Source organism: Telmatherina bonti, assembly GCF_933228915.1.
Source record: "Telmatherina bonti genome assembly, chromosome: 12".
NCBI classification, from domain to species: domain Eukaryota; kingdom Metazoa; phylum Chordata; class Actinopteri; order Atheriniformes; family Telmatherinidae; genus Telmatherina; species Telmatherina bonti.
The window spans coordinates 22,372,773-22,383,972 of record NC_136610.1 but is presented as its reverse complement, the minus strand read 5'-3'; the positions used below and the strand labels follow the sequence as shown (position 1 = coordinate 22,383,972).

The following is an 11,200-nucleotide window of genomic DNA, read 5'->3' as shown; positions in this document are numbered from 1 at the left end:
TTTTCCTCATTGATCACTGGTTTTCTTATGGCTACACAGCTGTTTCAGACCCAATCCCTTGAATTCCACTTGCATTGTGTGTGTGTGGAAATGTTCTTACTTTCACAATTAAACAATTAAACAAAGCCCCGAGTTGTACTGTTCTTTTACTTTGACTTAATTTCACCAAACAATTATGTAATTGCTGATTACTATAATTTAGGATTTTAATTGAAGACAATGGCGCCCCATTATTTTTCAAGTTCCTAATAATGTGTTGCACAGTTTTTTGACCAAATTTAAGTAGTCTCCTGAGATGTTTTCTTTACTTCATGTCAATGATATGACCCTTCATCAACAGACTAACACCATTTTTATGGCCACATGGTCTTTTCCCATTGTTGTCTAAGAAATGCATCAACTGGGGTTAAATTGGGGAGGGGGGTAAATTTATGTTGCGTGTGTGTGCATGTGTGTGTGAAGGCATATATTAGTCAGAGAATGTATGAACAGGTGTGTTTTTAAAATTCTTAGCTTTTGTGGGCTTTATATTAAAATTTCAATTTTGAATTTGAAAAATATTTGTCCATGCAGTAATTATTCATATGGAGGCTTGTAGGTCTTCCTATCCTAGTCAGAGCGGTGACTTTTTATGGCCAGATAGTGTATGTGTATTATTGTCTATGTACACCAAACAAGAATAATTCAGACTTGTTAGTTTAAAATCCTTCGGGTTATTTCAGTTGATAGGATCTTATCTGTCACTCTGGGTCAAATCAAACTTCAGTCTTTAGTTACCTATTAAGTAATAACTAAGCTTGCTTTTATTTTTTTATGAGTTGACTTATACTGCCACACCTTGTCATATGATTTTTGAAAAGTCTGAGATGAAAATAACAACTGAGGAGACAAAATCAATTCTACGCAATTTGCAAGAGTAAGCGTTTTAACCGCTGTTCTGCAGTTAACTGCAAAGTTAATTCACGTTGCGACACGGCTGTAACACTTAGCAAGACCACAAGCTAAGGTCAAGTTGCTGATTTGAATTCAGGTCCATTGCTTTTCACTGCTAGCTTATTTGCGGTAAAGTCCTTTAAACAATTAACCTTTTTCAAGCAACAGCAGAGGCACTGGAAAATTACAATACCAACTATTCATTTGATTTTATAACCATTGTGCTACTCACTGTCAAGCACTCAAGCATTGTCTAAATCGTGCCTTAATGTGAAATAATTCAGTTTAAATTGATTTTCATTTATAGTAAAGAATCTTTTTAAAAGATTTCCTGTTCTAGACGTTGCTCAACCCCACAACCGAATAACTTGTTTCTTATTCTATTTCTGATATTTCCTGATTTCTTTTAAAAAACCCAAATCCATTTATACGTTTTGAGTTATGTTGCTAACAGACCGACAGACAACCCAACACTGCTGAAAACCTAATCTCTGCCCTGGCAGAGGTAATAATTAGCCAATATTTTCCATGAAACTGTAAAATGACTCCCTTTCAACATCTTTTACCTATATATATTCTTGCTTTTCTATTTTAACACCCCGAGGAAGGCACCTAATTTTGTTGTACATGACAAAATCAGTGATGACAAAATCAGTGATGACAAAATCAGTTCTTATAGTGATGCATTATATCTGTTCCATTAAGAACAAATTTAGTTTTATGAGATTTATCAGTCATTTAATTCTGCTCATAATTTACATGAGTTTCAACCCTTTGTTAAAATTTGCGTTGTATTTAGGAGATTTTTTTTTTAACCAACTTAAAATTGACACAGGGCATTTGCACAGGGCACTATACAAGATAGGAGCGCCCCTGTTACAAGCATCTTCAAGCTGCCTCGTCTCCCCTCCATCATTGACGTTTTCAACTAATAAGTTTTACTACAACTTCTTGGAGAAACAAAGGTCCTACAGTAAAGAGGTGTGGCTTAAAAGATTCACCTTACATTTGCAGCACGTGCCTTCCTGCTTTACTTGATATTAGATATGGAGTATTTGAGTATGAGCAGTAGTACGAGTTTGGTTACACTGATAGCAAAACACTGATTTATAGTTTAGGCAACAGTTTTGGTTCAGTCAGCAGTCTGAATCCCCATTTCCCTTCAAAGCCTCACTCCCATTCCTCGCGCTCCGTCTGTTCACTGCTGACTGCCTGGCAGCGCAAACATGGACACCAACGCGACTTTCTACAACTAACGGCAAGTTTCACGCCAAAATAATTGGACTTAAGAGTCACCAGACAAGGATCAACTTTCAGATGACCTTCAGTGTAACCGGTGAGGGAAAAATGGCATTTTTAGGTGAGTAGAACCAGCGGTGGCATAACTGAAAGAAAGAAAGGAAAAAAAGTTGCTCAGCGTGCTTGTCAGCTTCCTGGGAACACGTCAAATCCACATGCATTTAGACAAACAGTTCAGTTAAAGGAATGAAAAGAGCAAAAGGAAAATTAAATGAAACTTGGGAAACTGAAGTACCATAATCTGTACTGAAGTGCAGTTTGGGATTTATAGTTGAGTTTTAGCATTTCTCTGACGGCACTCAATCTTTACAATGTTGAACACATAAAACCTTAGATAATTTATACATGCATCTCTAATTGATTTTCACCAATAGCTACTGCACAGTGCAGTGGTTTCCCGACCTGGAAGACTTTCTTACAGAACCTGTGTGACTTTTGCCTCATGGAAATGAGTTTTGGTTTATTCACTTTTCCACTAACTTTATTTTTTCAATATTATTGGGACATTTAATTTACATGGGACCAGTGTTTTATGGAGTCTGAAAACACACCCACTCTTTAAACCAGATCCCAAAGTGAATAAACAGGGGTCATTGAAATGTATGTAACATCAGTTTTTAAAAAAAAAAAAAATTATATTTTGTCAAAAAAAAACCCCCAAACAAACTGTTAAGTAGGCCACACCCTAATAAAACGTGTTTTGAGTTGTACATAACATAGTATTACGTAGTTGTAACAAAAACCAATCATACTGCTAAAATGTGTAAAACCATGTTTTTAAAATGAGTATTTTTTTCAAATTTCTTTAAAAATCATTATGTGTATCAAAAAATGACAAAATGCTACCTACAGAGAATAACCAGATTATGTTTTTAATGATGTTGAGGTAAACTTGGTGTTACTCTACGTCACAAGAAATTTTTAAAAATCTCATAGCCCCCTCCATCCAGATGCAAAATAGGCAGGTCCTTGCCTTGCAGGCATAGAAACTGCACATGTATATGTATAGATGTGAAGTTGTTATCTGACGTAGAATAACTTGTTTTAGGCATTTAGACTTATTGCTGGAATGGGATGGATTTGTGCTTTTTAGGGGTGTAAAAGTTACACCGGACTTCATTCTTTTGCTGATCCACTTAGAAATAATACTGTTAGCGGAACACAAACATGGCATGGTGTCAGTTATGAATGGTGCCCGCAATGGCCTGATGATAGACGAAGGAGAATACAGGCGTGCCGATACCATGGATGGATTGGGATTCCTCCAGCTTACCTGATGCTTTGAGAAAATTCCACCAGCATGTAAAGCTGATGTTCTGCTGTGAACTAAGTCCCTGGAGGAGAAATGCAGTTATCCACTTGTGTGGCAAAGAAAAAGGCAGAAATGTGCACAGCACATGGGCTCCTACAGCAGATCATGGAAAGATACTGCAAACATACTTTTGGAAGTTTGAGGAAAAATGTGATAAATTTCTGGAGAAAATACAGGGAGACCTGACACTAGATAAAGCAGTAGACAATGTGAGATCACATGAGTGATCACAGCAGCAGTTAAAGGTGGAGTATGTAAGATTTTCAATATTTTCAAAATAAATTAACTAAAAAAATAACTACAATCATAATTAGATAGTTTTTTTTTAACATGTAGGTTCCAGTCTGTCCATATTTGATGTGTTATTAAATTACAAGTTTAATTAATGACAAAGACCCTTCTTAAATGTTTGCCTACCAGTACAAAAAAGTGCTTTTTGTCATTTGTCATTCATTAAACTTGTAATTTAATAACGCATCAAATATAGACAGACTGGAACCTACATGTTCAAAAAACTATCTAATTATGATTGTAGTTATTTTATTAGTTAATTTATTTAGAAAATATTGAAAATCTTACATACCCCACCTTTAAAGTTAATGGCTTGCCCTACTGCTAACACGTCCACTCAGTCTGTTCACCCAAGGTCCTCCAACCCAAGCTCATCTTACTCTAGATGTCAAATCATCAGCCACAATGGTGACACCAGCAGCACTACTCTGAACAAAGAATGTGGAGCATGCAGGAGACAGCACAGCTGCATGGAGGAGCAAGGACGCCAGTGCTACAAGTGTAAGTGGACACCGGTGCTCAGGCCTTCATAAAACCAGCTAATACATTCCATGTTTGGAAACACCTCTACCCCCAGCAAATCACAAACATGCACCGAAAACAGAAGGGATCTGCCCTGTAGGTAAAAGCAGAGGATAATCTCTCTGAAGTTTAATGTAAATCACTATGCCAGTTATTGAACAGTGAGTTTGTGTGGGACTCAAATCACACTGTTGCGTTCCAATGTGTGAAGGACATGTTGACACAGGAGCCTGTACTTGTATACTTCACACCAAGGATGTGACACAGCAGGTTGACTGTGCTGCAAGCAGTTTTCAACTTTGAAACAAGTTATCTAGTCAGAATGGCTCAAGTCTAACAACAATGCCCTCCAAAAAAATGGCATCCTGCTAAAGGGAGAGAAACTAATCACATCACTCATTCAGAGCGACATGTTATCACGCATACATGCTGGGCATTTGGGGATGGAAAAGTCCAAGCAGAGGGTGTGAGATGTTTTGTTCTGGCCTGCAATGGAGACACTGGTTGGATCCTGCAGCACCTGCCTGCAACAGAGTAACTCAATCCCAAAACAGCTAATGCAGCCCCATCCCATCCCTGGGTCACCTTGGCAAATAACCACAGACCTGTTCACATAGAACAACAGTGACTACATTGCATTGTAACAGCTGAGTGCTACAGTGGGTATTTTGAGGTGAAGAAGATCACTAGTCTTTCATCAGCAGCAATCATTACTCATCTAAAACGCATGATCACCAGGTTTGGTGTGCCCCAGGGTTGTTGTTAGTGATAATGGAGCCTGTTGCAGCTCACAGGATTTTAGACTTTTGCACATGTATGGTCCTTTAAGCACATCACAAGAAGCCTGCTGTGCCCACAGAGGAATGAGCTTGCTGAAAAGACTGCAGACTGCCATAGCCCGTCATGGATAAAGCACATGCTCAGAGTGGACCCATTTGTCCGCCTGCTGGAATACAAAAACACACCAATAGATAATTTGAAGCCGAACTACTGATGAGAAGGTTTTTATGCTTAATCCTTCCAGCCACTGCTGCAGCCAGAACTTGCCTCCTCTGCACAGCCCACGCCAGATGAATACGTCAAAGACGGCAAAACCTGTCATGACAAGAACACTAAAACGCTGACTACATCGCCATCAGGAGCCACTGGCCACTTCCATCTTCCATCTAGGACATGGAAACTTGCAAAAGTCACTGGACCAGCATCTAGACAGAGACCCCCGCAACATTGTTACAGATGAGGGTCGAACATTGAGATGAAAACTCACCTCCTGCAAACTCAAGATGAGGATACTGGACGACAAACACACGCTGCCACCAGGAAAAATCTGAGAAAAGTTAGCTCAAAACTTTACAACAGACCACCACAAGTCTTATTGGCCTTAAAAAGCTTTCACAACTTGTATCCACAAGATCACACTGTGTAGTGAAGCCTAGTTATTAGATTAGATCAAACCCCATTTTACTGAAGCTACACTACTGAAGAATAATTTCTTTTGTACACTAGCCTTTATACTTTCTGTGGTAAATAACGATACAATGTTTTCAGAGTCTGGCTATAGCCCTGTGGCTGAGTGTATTTTGAATGTTTGTTTACATGTTTGCTCCATTGCTTCATATTGTCCCAGCTAAATAACAGCATTCAACGTGGATACTTGTTATGAAAGAAGGGGAATGTGTGTTCAGATCTAGTAGCAGATGCCGGCTCATGATATGGTGACATTTTTATGTGAGACGGTGGTTGAGGAATAAAGTAATAAATAACGTGGTCGCCAACACCATGTCGTCTCTTAGGTATCTGTGTGCTTAGAGAAAAATTGTCAGCCGAACAGAAACATTACAGAACTAACATATTTGACATGTAACAAACAGTAATATGTCAGTATAAACCAACATGACATCATAAAATAACTCAAATACAATCTATCATTGTTTTATTGAAAGGAAAACTGTTTCACCTTCTCAGGCCTCTCGGCCATACTTGTACATATAACAATATACACAATTAAATAAAAATAACAGATCAAGAAGGAGGATTAAAAACAAACATGTCCAACAAATTATTTTAAAAAATGGGCATCGTGCTGAGTATTTTGTAAACATAGAAATCAGAATAAATTTGAGGTTATCTGCATGGAAAATAACCTGCCCAGTCCAGTCACTCATGGAAAAATCAAACCAGTATGAAAAACAATAACTCTGGTTCACCATCTTAGGTTTAAAGGCCCCCCCGATGCATTTGGTAACATTGCCCTCAGTACTAAAAATCCTTTCAGGAGGGTACTGTTGGTGGGTTCACTTTCAACTTTTTGCATTTCAGTGAGAGAAAAGCATCTTTTCATTTTCTTGACATTGTTTTTCTTTGGAGAAACTTCCTCATGGTTTACACGGTTTCTTCACACTCAGTGGCAGAGGTGGTTCAGTGGCTGCACCCGGGTCCTCTGTTCCCTCTAAAATCTCTGCCAGTGATTGGTCTTAGTCTTCATCCAATATGTCAGAGACTGCTCTTCCTTTAATGGCCTCTGTCTTCTCCAGGCTGATGTACTGTGCTCTGAATCTAGGATCCACAAAGGCAGCCACGTTGAGGAGATGATCTATGCAGAGTTGTTATATTTCTCACTAAGATAGGTCATTACCGTGGTCTAGCAAATATGTACGGAACAGATGGAGCACTGTCACTGTCATAGAACCGCTGACCATTTGGCCACAAGACAAGTGGCTCTACCAGCTGAGCCACTGCCACCCCAAATCTTTAATTACATGTATGCTGACATATAAAGTGACATATGATCTCTCTGCGTTGATTTTGTGGTGGAGCAGTTTATCCAGAATGAGTTCTCAGCGAGAGTGCCCTGTCAAATGTCACTTTCCACCATTGTAAAGGAATGTAGGGATTTGGACTATTGCTTCATGGATGACTGAATTAGCTAAGAAACCTTTCAGACCAAGAGTTTCAGCCATCTAAGTTTACATTAAAACACACAAAAAAAATTCTACCAGAAAATGACATCTAGCAACAGCTCCAAAGACTTGTTTTTATTATTACTTTATTTGCCTCCAAAGTTCATTTAAAATGGTTGAGATTAAATAAAAAAAAAACAATCTAACAAACTGAAATTTTGTTTTGAAAGTTTTATATGCTTTATTGTTCAAACAAAAGAGGATATGGACCATCCAGCCAGTTATCAGAAAACAGCGTAAGCTTCCATGAAATTATGGTTTTTGCATGAGTGCACATGGCATGGAGAACTTTTAGCTTCGGATAAACATATATTGGCATTTAGACAGTTTCTTGTCCTTGGAAGACTTTGCATATTTCTGCAGAATGATACCAAACTACACTCTGCTTGTAAATCTACAGACTGGTCTGTAATAAAGCAATCAAAGCCATCCAATGTTCAGACTTTTCCCCCTCTGACCCAAGTTGACCTTTCTGTTGAGCAGGTGAAATCCTTGCAGGCATGGAAAAATTGTCCTGATGTCCTTTGACTCTGAATACTGACAGTGTTGTTAAGAGCAGAAATGATGCAACACTATGGTGAATATGTACCTGGCATTAAATTTTTAATGCAATTTTCCTGTTTAAAAAACCAATATAAAATTGTACGTTCTTAATAATATTTTTTTAATGGACGGTTTGTTTTATATGGAAAAACTGCCAAAACCAGTTCGTTTAAGTCAGTAAATAATTGATTTGACAGCCTTATTGATTTAAAACCCCTCTTTTTGCCAGCATGTGTATTTTACTTACATACAATGTTAAAATCCTCACAATGCATTATTTTTCCTTGTTAGGTTTCGTCATCTACAGGCTGTGAACTTGCATCGTTATGGAGCGTATCAGTAGAAACTCCAGCGCACACAACCAGTCAGAAGTGTTCATGTCCATTTTCAACTCTAGTTGTCGCTTCGATGAGGATTTCAAATACATCCTTCTTCCTGTGTCCTACAGTCTGGTGTTAATTATTGGCTTCACACTCAATGCGACAGCTTTATGGATGTTTTCAAGGATACGTCCATGGAAACCGATTACTGTGTATATGTTTCACCTCGCCCTGTCGGACTTCCTGTATGTCCTCTCCCTGCCCACTCTCATCTACTATTACGCCAACCGCAGTCACTGGCCCTTTGGTGTTGCTGCCTGCAAAATTGTCCGCTTCCTCTTCTATGCCAACCTCTACTGCAGCATCCTCTTCCTCACCTGCATCAGTGTGCATCGTTACCTCGGCATCTGCCATCCCATAAAGATGCTGACCCTGTTGAAGTCTCGTCATGCCCACCTGGTGTGTGGCACGGTGTGGGGTGTGGTGACCGTGTGCCTGGTTCCCAACCTCGTCTTTGTCACCACCTCCAGGAGGGACAATGACACTCTGTGCCATGACACAACTAGCCAAGAAGCCTTTGAGGAATATGTGGACTACAGCTCTGTTGTCATGGTGCTGCTGTTTGGCATCCCGTTCATGGTCATCATGGTGTGTTACTGCCTGATGGCACGGGCCCTGTGCCGGCCCAGGCTGGGATTATCTGCCAGCCAGCAAAGCGCCAGCTCACGTCGGAAATCCATCAAACTCATCATCATAGTGTTGGTGGTTTTTGCAGTGAGCTTTGTTCCATTTCACATCACAAGAACCCTCTACTACACATCCCGTGTGCTGAATCTGAAGTGTGAATCCCTAAACATTGTAAACTTTACATATAAAATCACCAGACCTCTGGCAAGTGTCAACAGTTGCATTGATCCCATTCTGTATTTTCTGGCTGGGGATCACTACCGGTCCAAATTTATATCTGCTCTGTCACGAAGAAGACAGGTGATGAGGAGCCAAGCACCTGAACAGGCACAAAGTCAACCGAACAATAACTGCAGTATGGGTCTTGTTTGTAAGACCTCAGAACCTAAAGACAGTGGAGACGAGGAGAAATAAAGGGACATGTCTAGTATTGTATACCTTCCACACACTTTCTTTTTTTTTTTTGGGAACTCAATATTAGTTATTTTTCAGGTGAAGTTCAAGTATTTTTTTTGGTTGATTATTTCAACCAAAGAGTCTTTGTGATAGGTCTTGCCACAGGCATATATGTATGTATGTTTATGTATGTGTATGTATATAGTCTTTTGGGAAAAAAAAAAAAAATAAAAAAATTAAAAAAAAAAAAAAAAAAAAAAAAAAATATATATATATATATATATATATATATATATATATATATATATATATATATGTATATATATATATATTAATTATATATATATATTAATATATATATATTAATATATATATTAATATCTGTTTATTTTATATATTGTACACACACACACACACACACACACACATATATATATATATATATATATATATATATGTGTGTGTGTGTGTGTGTGTGTGTGTGTGTGTGTGTGTGTGTGTGTGTGTGTGTGTGTGTACAATATATAAAATAAACAGATATTAATATATGTTGTCTTGGATACGAGACACTGATGAGGCAGTCTTTCCTGTTTTATCAAAACTGTTTTTCTGTTACCCAGAAACTGCAGCTGCAACCAGTTCAGGTCTGGATCCCAGCACAGCTGTTTTTATTCTTCAAGTCTGACAGCCTTCTTTTTCTCAGCTGTAAAGAAAAAAAGGGAAGCAGCTCTGGACTGTCTCCTTGCCCTTTAAACCACCCACTACTCTACAGATGGAGAATGAATCCCACCACCCCCCCACTTTACCTCTGGGAGTGACAAATGCAAGTTAAAGGCCTTTATCTACCAGTCATCTAGGTTGTACATGATTGTTTTGCAAGAGCTGAAACCAATGCTGGAAAGTTTTACTGAGTGATACAGAGCTCCCCACCCTTGTTTTTCTGTTGCTTTATGAAGCCTGTGTCATGTGATATTCGTGTGATTTTGTACTTGTACAGTTTGATATGTCTCCTAAGTGTTACCATGTGATATAAACTGAATATATGTGAACGGATGAGTGAATTGTGCGTTGTCATTGGGAAATTTAAGTTTACTTAACCTCTGAACAATTGACTTGATTGACTTTTATGGAAAAACAAATACGGGGACAATTTTGATAACAAGAAACTAAAATTAAAATAAACTACAATTAAGTATTAAACCATTTGATAGTAAATAATAAATAAAGAAAAATAATATACACACAAATAAGGATGAAAAAAAACAAATCAGTTGGTCACAAAAAATTAACAACGAAAGATCAGAAGTGTGTCATCATCGTCATCTTTAGGGGTTATGGTTTATTGTGTGTGTGTATTTTTATTTTCAGAAAGATCATACATGTTTTATTTATGAAGGGTGGATATGAATGTAGGTGAAATGTAAATATCAGGTTCCATTTTGGTTAACCATCACATCAACTTCAGTGTGACAGAAAAGCACAAAACTGACACAGTTTTTCCACCCACAGAATCACATGTGGCTGCAGGTTTGTCACTCTGACATTAGATCTTCTGCATACAAGTGAATGTAGTTTCATTCAAACAAAGGCCTTCGAATTTGCAGATGAAATGTGTCACAAAATAGTACTGAACTAAACAATCAGACAATAAATACTTGATTAGAAATTTTCTTTTTATTGTAAAACTAATATTGTACAACATAATAAAAAGCTGTTTTTGCTGCATAAATTAGAATAACCAAATAATAAGATGACATGTTCATAAATGTAATTAACAAAGGATAAAACAGAATAGAAAAAAAAAAAGGCAACTCTATAGAGTTACTTTATATAAAAAACTTCTATGCTTTTTGACACCATTGTGAAAACACTGGTGTTTAATGCCTTGTGTGTAGTTTGATCTTGATGTTGAAAATCTTTTTTCAACATATTTAGTT

The 11,200-nt window shown here is 37.9% G+C and overlaps 1 protein-coding gene across 1 annotated transcript; it reads left to right on the top strand.

The window, feature by feature from the left end:
* Positions 1–2,161: 2,161 nt before the first annotated feature.
* On the top strand, positions 2,162–9,281 carry LOC306763302 (P2Y purinoceptor 4; the record flags this gene model as incomplete). The annotated part of the gene is made up of 2 exons (XM_079250084.1): positions 2,162–2,293; positions 8,152–9,281. The coding sequence occupies exon 2, from the start codon at positions 8,187–8,189 to the stop codon at positions 9,279–9,281; it is 1,095 nt and encodes a 364-aa protein (XP_079106210.1). The 5' UTR covers positions 2,162–2,293; positions 8,152–8,186.
* Positions 9,282–11,200: the final 1,919 nt, after the last annotated feature.